The following is a 21,866-nucleotide window of genomic DNA, read 5'->3' on the forward strand; positions in this document are numbered from 1 at the left end:
TCTACAGGACAGATAGAAAGAACCCTGTGTGGCAACGGCAAGAGCAAAAAAGAAAAGTTGCAAGTCACAGTTTCAGAGCATTTGTTTCTGTCCCACTACTCAGTTTTACAGAAGGAGGTGTCCGCAGCCCTGGGACTTTCCATCCTTAGTGCTTCTCTTCGTAACTAAATGTGTTGCTCAGATGTTTTGGTAAACCCGCATTCAAGACGGTGCGCCAGGATGCTAGCATGTTGCACCAGACCTCCAATTGCAATGCTACGTTTATATGAAGAATGGCTCTGACTCTAGGTACCCCAATCCCCAGAGGTGGGAAAAAGTAGGAGCCATCAGGAATTGTTGGGTTATCCTAGGAATCTGGCCACTGACACAGATCAGGAGTCCATAGCTACGCCAGTACTTTTGGTGCGGCTGGGAACACTCTCAGGTCCTGAGGGTCTGTGTTACGTTAGTGACCTCTCCTAGCCTCCTAAGTGAGGTACCTGTATGCAGAACACCTACTGGGGACAGTCCCAGGGGTGTGCGAACTGCCAGATAGCTCCCGGGAACAGTTCAGGCAAATATTACCTGGCACGGGTCAAAAGTGTGCCAAGGACCCTGTTAACAATGCAGCAGGACAGATGGTCATGACCAGTGCCTGGGAGCACTCTGAAAGCACTGTTTGCTTTGTTGGGCTGGCTGTAGCCACAGCTTGTGCCAGGAGGTGGTGCCCAGGAGGAGGATCTCCTTGGAAATGTAGTGTGCGCTCCTGTACCGCTAACCACTCCAACAGCACCTATTTGTCTTTCTCCTACATGTGGTGCATATCGTGGTGGACTTCAGCCATGCAGGATGATTTTTGGCTGGTGGTTCTGAGGTTGAGAAATTTGTCTGTCCTTTCCAAATGTGATAAAAAAAAAAAACCCGCTTTTGAGATCACTCAGAAGACAGAAAAGAATGAGATGCCTAGTAGCTTCTACTGGATGACAGAAACCAGCACCCAGTGGCCTGGAATTGCTCACCTAGTTCAGCCTATTTGTACCACACTTTGAAAGCAACTGGCCCTACACGTGATTGACTTACGGACTGCATGCAAAAAAAATCACAAAAAACCCCAAAACCAGAATTATCACATGCATTTTAGAGACCCTAGCACCTCTATCCCAGCCGCTTATCAAACTAGAAAAGTGTCCTTGACTGAGACGGCTCGTCTGATACTGTACTAGCGCTCCATGTTTCAGCCACTCTTCTAGTTATCTAGTGCACCCTAGGGCTCTTGTAGCTCAGATGGTTAAGGCATGCAATAAAACGAGGTGTTTTGAGACATCTTTGTGGATGTGTCCAGACACCTGCATGGGTACATATCACCTTGATTTAAACTGTGGGAAATTCCTCCTCAGGGAGTTTGTGGGTACATGTTGAGGTACCTAACTTCCTAAGAAGGATAATGGCTCTGTAGGCTTCATTATCATAGGGTGTGACATGGAAAACCACAACTAATGCTCCTGTGTTTTCATGAAAACAGTTCTCTTGGTACTGTTCTCTTTGATTTCATCAAAGTAGTTTTGCCTTTTAACTAAAAATTAGTATTATGAACACAGGCATCAAGCTGGAAAAAAAAATCTACAAAGATAACATTTCTGAAAAAAAGGCTTTTTAATTTCAGCCTGAACTTGCATTTCAGAACTCTGTGCCCTCAAAGTCTTCAACTATTTGTTCAGATTAAAAATGAAACTTCTCATGAAAAGTCAAATATTTTGAGGAGTAAGGAGAAGATGAAAAATCCATTTGATGACCTGTTCCAGCCAAGGAATTAAGAATATCCGAGACATTTTCTAGATAATCTTTTATGTAAAACTCGGTGTCGCCATCAGGTGCTCCACAAACACCAAAATAGCTTAAAAATAAAATCTAAGAAATCCACAAATTCTGTTAGGAAATTTAAATCAAATTTCATTGATACTATTTTCTCATTACTCGTAAAGTCAAATTAATCTGCTTCACTAAATTCCTGTTTTGTAGGTTGTTAAGAGAGTAAAGATGGTTTATTTATTTGGAAGATGGGCTATGTTATATTCTGCCCTGTTTTCCACTATTAAAGTAAAAGTCCTCTTAAATTTTACAGGAATGAAAGCAGGTGATACAAATGCTTGCTTTTAAATGTCCTTCATGACTGGTTTGGCATGGGCAGTGAGATAGCACCTGGTCTGCTCTTGATTTTGCCTGTTTCTGTGTCTGACAATTCAGCAGTTACAGCTGTTCATTAACAATGATGTCTAAACAAGAAAATAAATAAGGACTGAAGTTTCATTTGTAGTATTCACTGCACTGGGTTGTATTACAATAGTCCAAATAAAAGAATAGCAGAAGCTTTGATTTGCCATAGCAATGCCAGTTACACTTTCCTCCTTTATTTAGTGAAAATTGCAAATGGAGACCTGCAACTTACTGGTTGTCAGTAATATAAAATTTGTGTTAATGTGTTCAGGGAAAAAAGAAAAAAATTATTGATATGTCATTGCCTGTTTTACCAGTCTTTTTTTGTTCAAAAATACTTAAATTATATGCCAATTCCTGTATATAAGGGATGTCATTAGAAATGACAATTACACTAGAGAAAAAGATAACTATTTAAAAAAGACATACATTAAATGAAAGAAGTTGGACAGAAAACAAGCTGTGAATTAATAACGATATTTGAAAAACACATCAATATACATATGTAAAAAGCTTTTCGGGCTATACAGGTACATTCAAAATCACTAAAAGGCTTCTTGATCTAAAAGCAGAATGGAGATATTGATGCTGTGGGAAGCTCAAAATCCAGAGACCATCTGCTTATAGTTGGTTCTAAAGAAATGCATTTGCTCACCAGGGGAGTTAGTATTCAAGTGACACTTCAAACTCTGCTGCCAAGATCTAAGTAGTGACATATCAGTGATTGTGTGTTCCCCCTTTCAGTTATGGTACCTGCAAACATATTTTCCCTGTTTTGGCTTAACAGAAATAAATGACATTTGAATTGTTAGGATTAATAATCCACACAAACCATATTCACACTACATTTCAGAGGAAAATTATAGTGCGTATAGTAAGTTGAAAATGTCCTTCTGCTGAACTTTGAGATCAAAAACACATCTCAAAATCAACAAGTTCTGGTTACTTCCTGTAATTGTCCTGCCATAAAGGGAACTGGAGTCCTATGCAGTCATTGCCCAAGCTCTGGTAGCTTAACTCATGTATTAATCAAAGTAGCACGTCACTATTGTTCACTGTTGAACAGACTTTTATAAAATTGGAGAAGATTTAAATATTGTATAATCTTATTTTTTGCTTCAGTCACAGAAAAAAAGCATTTTGGTTTTTGTTTGTTTTGAAGCAACATTATAAAGGTTTTCATAGATATGTTTGAAGATGAAATTCACAAATCTTAGCGGTTTTCGGTTTGTTGGTTTTTTAATGCCCATTTCTCATTTTGTAGCATTCAACGAGTAATGTCTGCTGTCTGAAGAAGGCTGATCTATTCTAGAGGTAGGTCAAGCCTTAAGAAATTTATGCATATTTATCACTCAAACTTCTCACATCATTCCACGTGCCAGCAATGTTACAATTTGACCAAGCAAGTAGAAGAAAATGTTGCTTGTTCCTGCAACATCTCAGTTCTTGTTCTGTGTGCCACAGACCATCTAACATCAATTAATGTATCTATCAATATTGATATCTATACTGTAATTTGTGAGCCTGAAACTAGATAATAAGGAGAGTATATACTCCAGAGATACCTTTTTGTGCAAAAAATCGTGATGAATTTGCATTACGAGTGAACAAGGAAAACTTGTGTGTGCCCATATATACACCCATATACTGTGCATATATATACTCATGTATTGTGCATGTATACACACAATGACACAGAATTATATATGTACACTCCTATAAAAATTATTTTAACATAATATTCTTCACATTGATTAAGGTAGCAAGGTATTTAGTATGGCTTACTCTCCACGACTGCCTTTCTTAACTAAAAGCACAGAAGGCAGAGAGTCGAGTCCTGTGACCCATTTTCAGTTTTTCACATCTATACTAACCTAAAGTAAAGGGTTAACAAGGCTTTCAGGAATCATGCCACCTGCATAGCTAAACACAGTATATACAATAAGTTGCTATCTTACAGGAATTGCCTTTGTAAAGGCTTTTAACCTCTTAATTACACTCTTGAAAAGACTCCTGCTATTTCAAAGGTTTCAAGAAATAATTCCTATTGTAAATCAGAAACCAATGCAAGAATTACCTTGTGAACAGAAAATTCCTAGACTGTATAAAACAAGAAATTGAATCTGTGCACACCTTTATCTGACCGGCACAACCCCGTTTAAGCAAACAAAAGAATAATAGTTTTATTTTCCTCAGAGGTCTCTTTTGCTGGTGATCGTCTTTCAGGTGATAGTAGCTTTTCTGTACAAACCCGTATCACTCCATCTTGAGTCTGCTACACAGCTGTCTAAAGCTTTCCTCTGACCAATCCTCCCTCTGTTTTAAATTCTGTCACAAAATATCAGTCCTCTACACAGACTACACAAACTATGTTTGGTTTACTTCTTCAACTTCTTCACCCAAGGAAAAGAATATTTGCAACAAAGCCTGAATGAGACTGTCATTTTGTTTTGAAACTGTGCTGAAAATTCAACAGTCTGTTTCAGAGCAACAAAGGAACTCTTGTTTGCATGTCTTATCGTGTTTTGGTCCAGAATGTGTATAGAGTGATGTGATCTCAGCAAGATTTTTTTTTGTTTGTTTAGCAGAAAGAAAACCTAATATAGTCCCTAGACTAGCATTTTCTCATGACTTTTTCAAAGATCAAAGGAAAGAAACGTAACCTCAAAAGCATGTGGCTCAGATATTTCAGTCTGTGTCTGGTCAATAAAGAAAAAAGGCACTGACCAAATAACAATTATAAGATAATTAATTCTCAGGGCTGTTTCACCTTCAGAAACCTTAACAAATGCATCGTATATTTAGGGGGTAAATGTTGTTTAAGACGGACATAAGAACCTGGGAGCTAATACAGTATAAATGTATGTCTGCGTACTGGTAAGTTACATACAGATGACATAATTTTGCTGAAAATAATTTCATTTCATTAATTCTGTTCCTTAGATTTTGGCTGAATTGAATGTATGCAGAAAATGTTAACTTTCTGGTGGAACTTCTTTACATGAAAAGAAACAAGAGCATGTTCAACACAGTACATTTCTCAGCCAATACATCTTAAGTCTAAGCGGATGGGATAGCTTGGTACAGATGCTCACTCTATCCTTGTCATTGCTAGACTTTTACCAGTGGCACTGGTGATCAGAGCACACTCTAGGAACATTTATTTAAACTTCTAGATTGACTTCCACATTTGGATCTTGGAACTTTTTCAGGAAAATAATTTTATTTCAAAGTAATTCTGTGAAAATATAAGGTGGTCAACTAAAGCACTGAGAAGAGAGCTGATACTCTCCTCTGTCCAAAGAGCCTGCCTATCTTCAATCACCTAGATATTTTATGCTGCACATTCAAAATTAGTATATCTTTTAGAAAATCTAGTAATTTTTATTTGTATCAGGTGACGATATTCTGTGGATAATTCGGAAACAATACTTTATGGCATCTTGCACTGAGACAGCAAGAGTGGCCTTGTGGTTGTAAAATATGAACTGCAAGTGCAGCAGAAGGAACTCACGATACTCAACTGAGTGAGCAAGAACATGGCAGATTAATTTTGGTATAGATAGGTGTCAAGTGAGGCACTTAAGGAAAATGCAATTCAAACCTTGCATGAGAAACTCTTGAGTAGCTACTAACACACTAGAAAGAGGTCTCACAGTTGTAGTAAGTACGAAAATAACAGCTGAGTGTTCAGTAAAGGTTAAAAAAATTCGGTAAAACAAAGTTTGGGGAGTTAGTAGGAAAGAGAACAAAAAAGCATTTATAACTTCCCTCTGTAAGTCCTAATGTGCAAACACTTCAAACATGCTGTGCAGGTCTGGTCCCTCCTTGATTTGTCTCAAAACAAATACACAAGGACTGAAAAAAAGTTCAGTAAGAGTGATAAGGATGACCAGAGGAAGGGAATAGTTTCCATGTGAGAAACAATCCTAGCAGCCTAAGTCTGAAAAACATGACTAATGGAGACGTAACAGAAGTCCATAAAACCTGCTGTTTCCACTTTCTCCTGACGCTGCACTTTGGGGACTTCGGTAAGTTCCAAGTAAATAACAGGAGGTATTATTTCACCAAGCTACATAGGGCTAGCTTATTAACAGATATGTTGCCACAAAAAATCCTGAGGGTTATATTGTCTCAAAAGCAACCATACAAACCGTACAAAACAAAAGAAGAAAATTCTTCAAGAGCTATTAAATTCAAAGAAGCCACAATAGGCTCAGTGAGTCCCTGCAAACCTCCAGCAGCTGGGACAGTTTACCGAAGGAGTAATACTATATTCTTTTCCAACCTTCTAGTTTTCCTTTGGCATCTGCTTGAAGACTGTTGAAGATTGGACAGTGGGCTAGGTCAGCTTTAAGTGCAACCTGGTAAAACCATCTTTATGTGATGGGGCAAAAGCACATCAAAATAATTTCATTCATACCACGAAGCAGCCAATCCTCACTCCTGGTCTAGCAGTTTTGGCATAAGTTCTGTTAAAACTGAAGTTTTTACACTGAGTCACACAGCACAGTCAAGAACTATAAATACGGAGACCTGCCTGAAGCACAGAATACAATTAAGCATCCTCTAGTACACTTTGTTTCGTGAGTTAATAGCGTTTTCCTGCTAAACTATACTGCTTAAAAATAAAAAAAAATCACACCAAATGAGAAAAACCCAAGGGAGTCATTTGGGATTCTTTCCTTTCCTTGGTAAAGAATCTGGACAAAAACCCATGGGAAAGATCAGTGCTCAAGGGACCATATTCTTCTTGACAGATAGAAAGCATTACAGGGCAAGGAGTGTCTTCTCAGAGAGTGAATCAGTTTATAATGCTGCAAAGAAGCTGCTGGTGTCATGAAACTACTGCAATGAAGTCAGTCACTTTTGATGTTTAACTGAGAGTACAATTCTGTTGAAAAGCAGCTCAAAGACAGCTAAAAGAGAAAGTTGGTTCAGCACATTATTAAGTGATATTAAGAATTAATAAGTAATCACATATTATTGTTCATGCAAGGTTACAAGTTGATTTATCAAGTATACTCACAGAGACTGCAGGCTGCGCAAGTTCTGGAGTGCTTCAGTAGGAACCTGGCGTAGTTGGTTATTCTGCAGCATCCTACATTTTGAGTAGCACAAGAACCAAAATCAACACAGTGAAGACAATTTCTTTCTACTGAAAACTTTCTTCCAAGCTTACCTCCTTTGTACTGGTTCTGCTTTGAGATTACTGTCACATGCCAGTTCTCTTCAAAGCAAACAAATACCTGCAGCTTTGTCAACAGCTACATATCAGCTTTGAGCAGGATTTTCAAAGCAGCTGAGGAAGTTAAAAGAATAAATTCCATTTGCTTTCAATAGGGCTTGAGCTTCTAATTGCCTCCAGTGCTTCTGAAATTGTTATCCTCACCTACCGATTTAGTTTTTCTTCTGAAGTGCTTCAGTTTCTTACTCGGACAAAGCTATGAAGGACTGACTCTTGAAATCCGTACTTAGGAAAATGCTACTACAGCAAACAGAACTTTTAACTGTTTGAGAAGTTCATGACTTGGTTGGAATAAAATTTTATCTCTGTAAAAACTGTTGAATTTTTCCCAATGAAATAAATTTTCTCAAACAGAAGATTGCAGGCAAAGACCTGACAAATTTATTTTCTTAAATATCACATCATGTACCTTGGAAAGACTGAAAAATCACTTCCCATTCCAAAAGAATCTTTTCCTCCCTTTGACTACGGTTTCATTCACACCATTTACTATCCTTGTTTGGACCAACTCCTACATATGTAAAAGGACTCTATGTAGGTAAAACTGAAGTAGTATATGCTCACTTCAAAACGAGGCATACCTGATGGCTCATTGTAAATGAAATTATTTTTGGCAGGCCTAAATCTCCTTAGGCCAACAAGAGCTACAGCTGGCCAACTTAAGAGTAGATGGAGTGAGAAGCTCTTCATACTTCTTTCCCACTTACATATTTTTTCAGCAGAGCTTTGTATACTCTTACAGTAGCTTCTCGATTGGCTTGATACTCCCCAGGAGTTTGGCATTCTTGCTAATAATACAGTTTCTGTGAACTTTACAAAGGCAAGGATCCCTCTAATATAAATACTGTGAGATACGGCCTGCTAATAATTTTAGTAACTATATGTACTATCTTATTACTCCAAATTATAATAGGGGTTTGTAATATTTGTTGTACTTCATCTTATAGTAATTACATTGTAAAGAAGAAGATATGAAATACAAACTGCTTTTTAAATTACATGTTGCCCTACAATAATTTCCCCCCCATCTCTCAAGAAAAGAAAAAGGCAATCTACCTCCAGTTTTGTGTGATCATGAAAAGTTTACTAAGATTTTTAGACTTGAAATCAGAACTTTTGAGACAATTAAAGAAACTATTAACCAAACCAAGTTTTACCTTTGATTTAGTACATAGATATCTACCTGATGAGCAAGTTGTTTTTAGAATGCTATTAATGTTTTCCAACCTTTGTGTTGGAAAACATTTTCTACATGAAAAAACAAAGATTAAATGTTGTTCATATGTATCTTCACTTCAACTGAATTGTTCAAAATGATCTGATCAAAATATGTAATTTACTTGATCAAAACTTCACTGGTTAATTAGTTCCCTGGAGCATTTAGGAAATCAGAAATATATCAAACAGCACACAGTTTACTTACAGCACTTTAAGACTGAAAAGGCCAGCAAATGCTCCCTTAGGAATGTATGTCAAGCCATTTCCTGCAAGACGTCTGCAAAGTTTGAAAAAGAAAAGAAAAAGAGTGAATACTTTTTCTCTTCATGTGGAATTAATTTGGTTGTTAAAAAGTGCAACACAGCTATGTTTGAGTGACTGATGCCAGAGGCAGTAGTTTAAGAGCCTTGTTTTGTCATTAATACACTTCTAAAAAAAAAAAAAAGAGAAGCCCTTAACTGTACAGTTGATTTACTGACAGCTGGAGAGACAAAATGCAATTTCATTGCAAATTGAGCTTATGGCTTAGAATGTACATCAAATTCTTCATATTGTTCTTTTTAAGGATTAGAGCAATCTCAGCAAGTAAAATGCCGATATACTGACAACAACCAGCATCACTGGATTTACAGGAATGCACTTCCGGAACCGTGCATGTACGATGTCTGTGAATATTGAACTCATTTGCACTAGTATCAAAATACACACCCATAGTAATGACCACGGTTCATTTAAAAATAAATACCCATCAAACTACTGTACTGCTGGAATCCTAGTTTTCCCTGTGAGGAGATGTGTAACGGGTTGGCATAAAGTCTATTTGCTTAAATTTGTAGAGCCTTTTTCCTTACTTCTATCACATCTTCCTTCTCAGAATGCCTGAAAGTATTTTACAGATCTAGGTAAGTTCAACAAATATCTCTGTAAAGTGTGTTATTCTAACATAAAAAAAAGAAAAAAGAGACTGCATTCTGTAAGGTTTGTGCTTAGGAAAGAGATCACGTATTTGATGTGAAATAATGCCACTTCCATAATCCCCATCAGTGCAGCTCCACAGTGTCTTGCATTTAGCCTCCTGATGATATCTCAGTTCAGCATGAATGTGCTATGATACCTATACCCTAGCTGGAAAACTGACTGGTAGGTGTCAAGTGACTTTGTGTCAGTAGAGCCGTGGTGTCTGCTGTTAGCTGGCAACAACTGCGGGTTGATATGATGCAACTCTCTTCTATTTGCAGACCACGTTAAGCCAAGTGGAATTACTATTTCCCATCAACTAAAATACTGCACACCAAAACTGCAGACAGTTACCACAAACCAGCTGATGTGATAACAGAGTTGACATTTGATTTGGCCTCTGGCCTCTTAGGAAAGGCCACAGGAGTAGGTCCAGAAAATGCCTTAGGTAACAAGCTGCCAGAAAGGAACCTATGGTGCTGAAGTAGACACCGAGGTTGCCAATACTGTTCAAGGAAAAGGCCAGGTGCTTATAACTGCAGTCCCAAAGATCCAGCACTGACTGGCCCTTCAACACTGTCTTCCTTCGGAGTTTAGTTGTCCCAAGCTAACTACAGGGTCCTAAGCATGCCTTCTCTTTAGATATCTCTTTCATAGACAAAGTAAAAAAAGTTGGGCCAGAAAGAAAGAAAACATGATTCTGGATCCCAGCTCCAAAGACCTTTCAGGCATTTTCAATTTGTGGAAAAGGCTCTTCCCTGTACAGACACACCTGCTGAGTGATGTGACCTGTAACTCTGAGCAAGTGGCTCTTCATCTCTCTGTTCAATGAATTTAATTGTTCTCTGCAGAGGCACTCAGCTTCAGACAGAGCTGCTGAGCTTGTCTCTCACTTTAGAGTACTCTGGAGTCTGATATTCGGACATCTGAGAATTGGACAAGTGCACCTAAATTTCTGCAGGCAGATGAGTGAACCAAACCTGACTCACTTTTGCTCCAAGGTGAGGCACTGACAGGCTGAGCCTATTTTTTTTTTCAGATGCATGAAGGGCTTCTGCAGCTTCAGCTTTCATTCTGAACAAAAATGGCAATGATTTTTGGGTTATTGCTGGATCAAGCAGGCATGCACTAGGTTAGGTACACCAGACTGGGTTCCATTTGTGGATCACTGACTAGTACAGGCTCAGGACCTAGTTAATGCTGATCTCAGTTTATGATACCATTTTTTGAAAAGTCTAATGACTGCTTCACCCTCAAAGCACCCTTCTGCTCTGTTATTTTAATGACAGGAGTGGACATGAGTCTGGACAGGAGGTTGGCATGAACCATAAAATGAGCAGTCTGCAAAACTTTACTGGAAAAAAAGTAGGCACAGGAACTGAGATTTTCACTTACAACTGTAAGTAACTGCTTTGAGTGTCATACAGAAAGCTTTCTTTATAAAGAGCAGAGAACTAAACCCACAGGTCTAAAGACTCAAGCTGTGTGATCTTTCAGGCCACCATCCCTTCTTAAGAGTGGCTGTGTTGTGGCAATTTTCATAATTTTTGCAATGCAAACTGCCAAACACACTACATGTTCCTCCACCTGTCTGAACTGGAATACTCTTCCTAAAATGGGCTAGCTGAGAAAATCAGACCTGTTTAAGAGCTCCTGGAGAATGGCTTTGGCACTTACCAGGCATGCTCCTCCCTGTGGCAAATGCAGGACTGTAGCAATTTAAATGGGACACTAAGCAACTTTAAAGTTTCGTTTCAACGTGTAATACTCACTTTTCCCAGCTTCAGAGCATCATCATGGCTTTCTATGGTAAGCCTTAATGTTTGACAGTTTTTGAAAATGGACTGTCATAATTTCAAGACATTTTTATGGCATCTCTGAAGTACATATTTAGAAAGAAGTACCTAAGCGCAGAGACACACCTGTACATTCTACACATCTCGCTGACATTCAGGATTGTTTTAGTGGGACTGAACTGCATTGGGCTGTATTTGAGCTCGTCTCTGATGACTAAAACTTTTTCATGTAACTATTTTCCGTTTGTGGCCAGGTTTTCAGTCAAATTGTCATCAGGGGAAGATTTGCCAGATTAAACTGTTGTCACTCTGACTGTATGGTCCATTTGGATCATCTGGCCATCCACAACATACCCCCCTAAAAGCCTGACCCTTCTGCATGGCCCCAGCTCCAACACCTTTTAGAGGAACATCTGAAGCGAAGAGTTGTAAGTCAGAGATGCTCAGCCATGTTCCTGAGCTGTTCTGAGTGATAGCTACCTGCACTGTTCAACTGAGACGTAATTTTTTCCTCTTTTCTCTTGTTTTGTTTCAGATTCCAACCCTTGTTTTATATTCTGCTTCTTCTCCTTTTAGATCACAACTTCTCGATTATTAAATAGGTTTTGTACAAATGCTTTAGATGAAACCACATGTTAATTTTCTTTTTGGTAGACACAGTTTCTGCATTTACTCCTTATGAGTTTTTCAAGCCTCAGGTCATTCTTGAAGTCCTGTTTTGAATATTTTTTGGTTTGGAAAGAGCTCTCACTAGTTTTGCAGAGAGTGATTAATACTATCTGGTATGATACTCCTCTGCTTGTGCAGCAGCAGATCATACTCATCATGTATAGCTCCACACATATCGAATACATCACAAATGCCAAAATACATGTATATCTGTTTAGTTCTCTCACCAAGCAAACTGACAACGTCAGAAAAAGTGGACACCTGGCAACAATTGTTTTCTATGTAATGATGTTGCCTGACCTTCAGTTACCATAATAAATTATTTCTCATTACACTCTTTTCATGATTTTCTGTGGAACCAACTTCAGGCAAACCACCTATCTATTCCCAATATGCTTCATGAGACCACTTCTGAACACTGGCATGACAGTAGCATCTTCCCAGGCCTTTGGAATTTCCCAGCATTGTGGTATTTGGTAAAAATCAGCAGAAATGATTCTTGGGGATCGTTGTCTAATTCTTTCAATATTCTTGGATGAAAGTTAGCACACTAGTTTTTCAAGGCATGCTGCAAAGCTCATTAAGTTTGGCTTATTTATTCCTGATAATTTTTAAAGCCTTCCTTGAGGGTTTTTTCTACTATTGCCGTGTTTCTATTCTCAGTCTTGGGATAGGGGAAAATTAATCCCCTTGTTGACACTACAGTACCTATCAGGTATCTACCAGGGCTTACTCTTCTCTGCTTCAGGGATTTTGTTTTCCATTACCTTAAATTATTTGAGGGAAGCTGCCCAGTATTTTATTGAACTTTGGATGGACTTCGGGTAGTGATTTTAGTCTGGATGGGTAAACACTGCTTTCCCTGAACAGATGAGGATGGACATACTATCTGTCTCTATAGTTCAGCATTTAGTTATTGATTTGAGAACAGGAATGAACTAGTTTGTTTATACAGCTTACATAACCAAATGCCTGGCTCATATTGTTTGAACAACTTTGAATTTAAATTTTTAGAAGTTATTTCTTTTATTTCCAGCATTTCTGACATTATTTTAGAAACATCTCATTAAGTACATTCAGGCTGAAACATGTTTAGTGACACGGTTTAGTGGTGGACTTGCCAGTGTTAGCTTAACGGTTAGACTCAATCTTAAAGGTCTTTTCCAATCTGAACGATATTATGATTCTTTAATGAAAAAATAAACAAAAGTACACAGCATTAGTACACACTACTGTTTACAGCTACGTTATTTTAGAACTAGATTTTACTTACGCTGCTTCATAAAATCTTGCAAATTAATGGAGGCTGGAAAAGTTAATGGGGAAGTGTTACTACATGCTTCCCTCAGTACCTGTACTTGCCACTGTGGGAGTCAAGATACTAAGATCCTTTTGGCTTAAGCATAGGCTAAATTTTTATACTACTTTATATTTCTTTCTAAAAGATGTAAAATAAATGAGCAGAGAAAAGCACATAGCCTCCATCCTTTCAAATGGCAGAAATTTATAAAACACCTTTCAACACAATTCAGCCCAGCTGGTGATCTCTGCTCTCTGTTGGAATAGCTGCAGTGATGCAAGTCAGGTTCATGGCCTATGGCTGGATTTAAGAAAAGGTGTGTCTGGGCTCTCCTTTGAGTGTTCCCCATCTGTTTACCTCTTCCGTGTATTCTGAGCTCTCCTGTAGTATCACAGATCTGAGAAATGGTGGTGTCACCAAGGTAGGAGAGCATTTCCAAAGACAACACAAATAATGAGACACCAACAGAAAGCTCTGAAAATGATCAGAAATATTTTGTTTTGTTTTGGTTTCTTTTCCTTTGATTGTTGCTGGTGTCTGAAAAGAAGAACTTTGCTCCTCAGAAAGAAGTAAATAAACATGAAGCTGTAACACAGCACAGTCAAGTATTTCCTTTACACTTCCACTTCAGTAACTTCTCTTCACCAACTCAAAACTATTTTGTGCATGGATGTTTTCTGCTTCAGGACAAGCCTTGCCAGGTATCAAGTATCTCCTCATTATCTGCTGGGATAGAGGTGAACTTGGAACACTAAAAGGCCTTCTCTCTACAGCTAACAAACTGTGGCATTTAATAAAGAAAGCACCTCTCCACTAACTGCAGAAAGAAGCTGTGGCAAATCTAACTCAGCTACTCGTCTGCAGCAGATGGTGACAGTACAATATGGGTAGTGGCTGCTTTTCTTCTTTGCTTGAGCAAGATCTGGTCTAGCAAATGCTGAACAAGCACCTGTAATGTGTATTTCAAAATCGAGTAATATCAAACCTATAGGAAGGGCATGAAAGGAACACAATAGTCTCCTTGGGAAAAAGCATACGTCTACATTAATTAATATTCATGCCATGTTCTAACAGGATTAGCACAATGGAATTTTCTGGAACAAGTTACTGATACATCTTGCAAGGTGCTGAAATGCAGAATAGACGGCACTCCTGACATTGGCATGGCTCAACATATGACAGGAATATGCAGTGTGAAAGGAGTCAAGCTCCACCATCAAGAAGTGAAAAACTAGTGAAATATGTTGTAATTCTATTTCAGAACAGATACAGTGAAGTAGAACTGCATCACACTGAAATTTATGATAAACATATTGGACTCTTTATCATTATGTCAGTAAACTATAATAGCAATACCAAACTGACTCCATGTTTTCTAGACTAGCTGCAGTGCATGCCCTTTCATACAGAGTAGGTTCTACATCACTGCATCAGTTGTGTTGCATTATATTTAATCATGCACTGCAATATCCTATACAGAATGTAACTGTGAGTGCAATCTGAAATCATCCTTCAACTGTGCAAAGATACCGAGGGATTTCTACAAAAATAATTCTGCGAACTACCACCTTGCCTTGATGTTCCTTTGACTCTGCATTTTACTTCTGTTCACTAACTGGTTTGCTCATTTTATTTAAGGAATGAGAGCAAAGACTGCACATGCTAAAAGAATGCTATCATGAACTTGTTTATATATATGTGTGTATGATTAAAGATGAGTAGGTTAACATCAATCATGTCACAATTTAGTTAGTTTTATATTTGCCTGTTTTCTTGGAAAACAGACATTTCATTCCTCATTTGCTACATAATATACTATAACTTACAAATTCTCCAGACAGAACATTGAAAAGGAATTATATAGAAAAACCTAGAGACTAGTGAGAAAAAAATCTTTGCTTTTACGAATAGAAATTGAAAGTACAGAAGGCCTGAGATAGTGAAAAACCTCAACAGCTGGGACAATTCTGCCACTATGTGGTACCAACCTTCCTGAATTTCGTGCTAAAACACTAGAAAATGTGCCATGTAGAAAATTCCCTTAAAATTCATGTTTTCGTGGACTGTGGCTTTTATACCTTGGGTACTGACAAAAGAATTCTCTTTGGTAATTTGAAACTTCTTTTTTAAAAGCCTGATCTGCCTCTCCAACTGCCATAATTGTTCTGAATAACTGATAAAGATCCGTGGTGAAATCTTAGTCTCATTAATGCCTGTGGAAAAATTTGTGCTGACACAAGGAGAAAGAGAAGTCTCATTTGCATCCTACCTCAGTATCATATTTGCTGGTAATTTACTCTTCTTGGAGTTGTACCAATAGCACTAGTACCGATTTCTAATAAAGGAAATGACTGTTTGTGGAGAAACAACGTGGAAATATAACAGGAAAACATAAATTTCCAAATCTTTTTTGTAAAACAACTCCTTCTGGATAGAAAAAATTGCTTCTGTTCAAGGATGAATTATCAGTCTTGAGTCTTTTGCTTCAATTTTGTTTTCTGTCAAACTTAATCAAAGGTAAACAAGCACACGACCACACATATGTTTAGTTCAACTATATAAATATACAGCCAATATATAATTTATGTTTCTACAACCATAACTTTCTTCAGCTTACGCTTACATCTATAAATAGGTAAGACAAATAACATAAATAGGTAAAAATGTTCTTGCTTCTTACATCAAAAAAGCTTTGACAATATGGATACTCACAAGCACTTACCCCAAATCAACTAAAACTTCGAGATACAAGTTTGATTCAATATTTACTAGTGATTATTCTTGGGCCAATGCAGTAGACTTGTATGAATTAATGAGTGATTAAGTACTGTGTTAATTAATGGATGATATCAACATATATTTTTCAAAATATTTTTGAGGAAATACTTTGTTAGACTAGGAATTTAAATGTTGTTCTGTATTTTAATTATCTTTTTATATTTCAATCTGTCATGTCAATTAAAACTGCAATGATTATAGTAATATAAAAAGAAATGTGGGTCAAATGATATATTAAAAAATGTGATGCTCAGAGAGATCAAAGAAGAAAATGTAAAGATATTTTTCTTTAAAAAAGGGGATTGTGCAAGTTGTAATTTTTGCTGTATATTGTATTTATTACTACTTACAGTTTACTTGAAAATTCAAACACAACACAGTCTGCTTTTGCTTTAGGGCCTAATTGCCTTTTAAAATGCATATGCCAAATTCTCATAGGGTGTAAACTGGAATAACTCCAACTGACCTCAAGCAGTTGGAATGAAATCAGTGTGTATTTGATCTTGAGCTGGCTTTGATAAAACAGATCACAGATTTTTGTCAGTTAAGTATATGGTCTAAAATGTACTATTTCTTTATTTATAAAAGGCAGATACTCTTTCTGCACCTGGCATGAGTGTGATCCAATAACTGTTAAAGACAACTGATCTCTCCCTTTGTGAAGCTGTCCACGGCCAGTGCTGAGAACAAGCTGTTCTGCTCTCAGCGCTGAAGAAGGCAGAGCCCTTCTACAGGGCTCCAACAGGGCCCTTCTGCTAAACAGGCAGCCAGGTACGTGCCTTCTGACTGCAGCAAGGCCAGCTGTTAGGAGGTACTCCAACATCAGCCTGGAAACTCCACTCTGACTGCCAGCAGTGGATCCCCAGTATATAACCAGTGAGAGACCTAACTTCTCTGTTTGAAGAATGCTGTAACCAAATTGCTACTCCCAGAACGTTCCTAAATTTGTTAAAACTCCTTTCTCAGTGTTTCAGTGTTACAGCAAGATGGAACAACAAATGGAGGATCATATAGATCACATTTCATAGGCTGGATCTTCCAAGTGGTAGCATCAGTATCATCCCAGTAGTGCCGTATCATCAGTAAATGTAAGAACTAATAATAATAATCATTAATAACTGGAACTGGCTGAAGTCTGCTGCAGTACAACACACTATGATCAAACTATCAGTGATGAAAAATGTGGTAGCTGTTTTGTCATTCCTGTGTGATAAGCAAAACACACAAATTGTGTAAATCCAAATTTTGAGGCTACTACCATTTTCTGAGTGGTACAATGACGGAACACCAAAGAATCACTGGAGAAATTATTGCTACTCCTGTTTGGAAATTAAAAAAAAAACCCCAAACCAAACAAATCAGAGAGAAGAAGTTGGTTTTACTGTTTGTGATCCTATTAGATTTAAACATGGTACTGGCTGAATTCATTACCCCTAATCCTAAGCAAGTGGAAAATTGAACAGTGGAGGTATCAGCAGTGTTACTGCACTGAGCTCAGGCAGTCTACAAACAGGCTGAACTGCCACTGATAAAATAAGGAAATTATTTCTATGTACTTGATACTGCAGTACACACAGAATGCGTAGGACTTAAGTTAAAATCAACACACACTCAGTAAGAGCAACGAAGGGCATTGACAAGGTTTATTGGATATCAACCTAGAACATTTACTGTTTCCTATTGCATGCATATCTTAATTTTTTCACTTTTATCTTCTTCCTTCCTCACCTTCTCCCTTTCTGCCCTTTTACACCACAGATGCACAGCAGTTCCAGTGTCAAGGTTGCTTGGTGCAATTTGCATTAGCATCTCCAGAATAACTGTCAGCACACTCTATTCAACAAGCAATGCAAGGAGCTCTGATTTAGTAAGGCATTTGCTCTGTTGTTTCTCTTTTTTTGTTCCTCATCTTGTCATTCTTGGTAAGACAGCAAAAAGGGCAGTTTGGAGAGTACCAGGCTGACACATCCACATGGGAGAGCTCTTTGTTGCTACTCACTTCGGTGGCCTCAAAGGGACAGCCACAAAGGCAGTGACAGCTCCAGAAGATCAGGGCCCTTCTTTTGTGAATGTAAAGGTTACCAGTTGTCTCACACAGTAGGAATCATTGCATTTGGGTTTGTTCTTTTCTAGTAAATCAAACTAACTGCGTACGCAAAGATGAGGGAAGAAAACCACCGTAATTGCTTCCAGCTGATTAACTCATAGATAAACATCTTCCCACTGTTTTTACCAACTGGTTAATTTCAAGATGACTGGTGCACTTCCCTCTGTCAGGACTTTGAGTGCCTCTCCGGCTGTAATAAAGCAAAACGGGGGAGCCACAGCCCTGAGTTGTCAACAAAGTCCGTCTTAATGACAACAGAACTTAAAAAGTGCCGTGGGCCACTTGTGTCGCTGGTGACAGGTACCTCTCTCTCACTGACAAACACCATGTATCGAACACAGTGCCATAGTCTGAACAGATCATCTCTACATATATACAGGTATGAAGTGAAGAAACCAATTCACAATTTACGTGAAGAAACAGAATTCACAACTTATGCGTTAGATTGTGTGCAGCTTTGAAATTACCTATGGCATCCTAAGTCACTTAGCAATGAAAGTTCTTGATGCGAGCTGACAGAGGTAGCACAAAACAACTTCCACCAGGAAAAGCTCCACTAAAATCAGTTGTTGAAGATCCATAAAACTGCTATTTAAGTGACAGTTTGAAACCACTACATGATACTCCTTCTTTACTTTTGTCGTGCATGTCAGTTGAAGTATTTTTATTTTTTTGCCTTGGAGGGTTTTAAATCTATGCAGTTTAACATTTGAAAAAGATTTCAGTATGTAAGCAACCTGTCCAAAGATTGATGAAGTAAATTCAAGACTGTCCCACTTTTTCCAAAAAGGTCTGGGCTATGGCTGCAGCACTTCCATATTACCTACTAGCTTACATCACATAATAGTAAAAAGTACAGAATCAGTGCTAGCCACAATATGACTGTACCAGCACAAAAATAAAGACTGTACAAGACCCAGGAGCTAATGTTCTCAGTTTTTAAAGGCGTAAATGACCAGAGCGCTCGATCCCACCACTCAAAGTCAGTGGGGAAAAGAACACATAATTCCCATTAACAGCTCTGAAAACCTTTTTGTAGGAAGAAATTGTGAATAGAGAGGGAAGGGAAGACAATAAATAAGAACAGATGGTAACAGATTGTGCCTGGTAAATTAGGACTTCATTTTCACATATACAGTGGCCTCTTGACCACTTCTGCAGTGTAAAGAGATTTCCACACAAATCATGGTAAGATTCACATAATACATTTTGGTTTTTGTATCTGTAATTAAGCACTTCAGTATTGTAGCAAAATGCACTTCTAAAGGCACTTCTGCCTGAGTGACCACTGTAGTAATACCATGATCAATCTGAAAAAAACTTCATACATATATTTACTTCCCTTCAAGGTTATTTTAAGAAATAACAAGGGCATCAGTAAACTTTTTTGCACCTCTATGTAGGTTGCAATAAATTTAAGGTGGCTTCGTTGCTTGATTTTGTGAAGTGGCATTTATTTGGAACTGTCTTACTGTGTAGGTAAAATATATGTAATAAAACAGTCTTTTGTTGCTCTCTTACTAAAACACCTATTTTAAGTTGCTGAAAAATAGCAATGTACTAAAAATCACTTGAAGTTTTGCTTATCTGTGGAATGATCCTGTGTTCGAAATTAAAATAAAAGCCTTATGTATCTGCATGCATGTGTGTGTGCATATATTTATGCATATGCATATGTATTTATGTGTGGAGATCTATCTACTTGGTAATATCTGTAGTTAAGTCTGATTCAAATAGTTCTAAATTATTATTGGCTTTCTTCCTCACTCTTTGTAAAGACTAATTTATAAAATAAAACAGTTTCAGGCACTGCTTTGAAGTGTTACTAATCACAGAATGACATGTCTACACTCAGATGTAGCTGTCCTTTAAACTCTTAAACCCCATTCTAGGTAATTTTTACACATTTAAAAAAACCCTGTTTTTTCATGCATTACTCTAACTTACCACTCTATTGACACTGGCATTCTATACATATTGTAGAATAAAACGCATCTAGGAACACTCCACATGAGACTGAGTCTTGGATTCAGTCATACTGATAAACATCTACAGATATTTTGAACTTATAATGAAGAAATTGACTTAATGATGTTGTACAAGTTCATGCAGAGCAACTTGCTGATAATCAAGCAGCCAAAATAAACTTCTTTCTTGGTGGGAGTTCTATCATATGCACTTTAAGAGAAAATTAGGCCTGAAAGGCCCTTTGTTTTCATGAATAAAAGATCTTGGTCAAATCTAAACTTTTTGGGAGCTAGAAACAGTTCGGTTTTCCAGTGTTTTCCAAAATTTTTAGAGGAACATGCACCTCCAAAATACAGCATAGTTTCAACATGTACTTTGGTGGTCAAAGTCCTTGGTTAAGGATAAATACTAGGCATGATCATGAGGACTGCAAGAATGCTGCTTGCAGAGGAGTCTAACTTTGGCTGGAAGAGTGGATCAGATTCAGCCTAAAGGTCAGAATTGGCTGAAGAGACTTGGCTTATATATCCTTGCTCCAGAATCAAAAAAATTGGTTTAACTGTCTTGATAAAATCTCAGTTTTTCTGGGTAATGACTTGTCAATGTTGCCAAATCATGCATTTAGAACATAACATCTAAGCCAGAAGTCAGTGGATCAATCGTTAGCTTTTATCAGATTTTTGAAACAGACCTCTAATAAAGGGATTGGTAACACTTTTTTCAACACTAAAAAATGCATTTTAAGCTTCTGCTGTTGTTCTATTTCAAAGAAAAGATAGACACTTCTAAGATCCACCTTAATTTCATGGAAACATTGCTTTGGTATCAAGAACTTGTAAAATCTTATTTTTACAACGTCTGCATTATGAGCCAAGGCATATTTTGCAACAGTCCCTTTTAATGAAGCCACATAAACAAAACATAGAATTCCCAGGTAAGCTGGGAATAAAAGTCATGCCACCACTCTGGTATGGGCAAAAGAATTTTCATATGTACAATCACTGCTCAGAATGAACACAGAGGAGCATGGGAACTACAATGGCTGTTACCCCCTACTTCAAGATTGAATATCCAGTTCCCTTTCCATTGTCTATACTTTTTTCTATGTAATACTAGGCTGAATTGTATTACGTGCCTCTGAACACTGAAGAATCTCTCAGCACAATGGGTTTGAATTTGCATTAAGAAGAAGTAATCAGTTGCTTCACCTCTTCAAAGGCTTCAGTTCTTTATGCTTATTTGAAAACTGAATACAAACCGGAAGGGCTTCACAAAATAGCATCACAATTAATGAGAAATTGAAATGACTGGCTTGTGTGAAACCCACAGAGGAGCTGACTGGGTATATGTAAAATAAAACATAGTAAAGAAATATTTTTCTGGTACTATCAGCAATGAAGGACTGTAATTAATTTGGAAAGGGGGGTTATAAAGATAATGGTTTAGCAAAGGGAGGCCCAACACAAGAATAAGGCAAAAACACTTCCAAAAGTCGTGATCAGGAACATGAAGTAGACTGCTGAACAGTTTCTTAAGGAGGGACATTTCTCACTACCAGGGTCATCTAACTTTGGTCAGTAAAATGAAAGACTGAAGGTAACTTGGCTTCCTTCCAGGAAAAGCCTATATTTT

At 37.7% G+C, this 21,866-nt stretch overlaps 1 protein-coding gene across 2 annotated transcripts in view; it reads right to left on the reverse strand.

The window, feature by feature from the left end:
- LGR5 (leucine-rich repeat containing G protein-coupled receptor 5) overlaps positions 1 to 21,866 on the reverse strand; it is a 56,234-nt gene that overhangs the window by 28,283 nt on the left and 6,085 nt on the right. For both annotated transcript variants that reach the window (XM_010139196.1, XM_010139197.1), the window contains 2 exons: positions 8,865 to 8,936; positions 7,223 to 7,294 (listed from right to left, as the gene is read on the reverse strand). In XM_010139196.1, the coding sequence (XP_010137498.1) occupies positions 7,223 to 7,294; positions 8,865 to 8,936 (144 nt within the window). The remainder of the gene's footprint in view (positions 1 to 7,222; positions 7,295 to 8,864; positions 8,937 to 21,866) is intronic.

Source organism: Buceros rhinoceros, unplaced genomic scaffold (assembly GCF_000710305.1).
Source record: "Buceros rhinoceros silvestris isolate BGI_N320 unplaced genomic scaffold, ASM71030v1 scaffold47, whole genome shotgun sequence".
Classification (NCBI taxonomy): Eukaryota; Metazoa; Chordata; class Aves; order Bucerotiformes; family Bucerotidae; genus Buceros; species Buceros rhinoceros.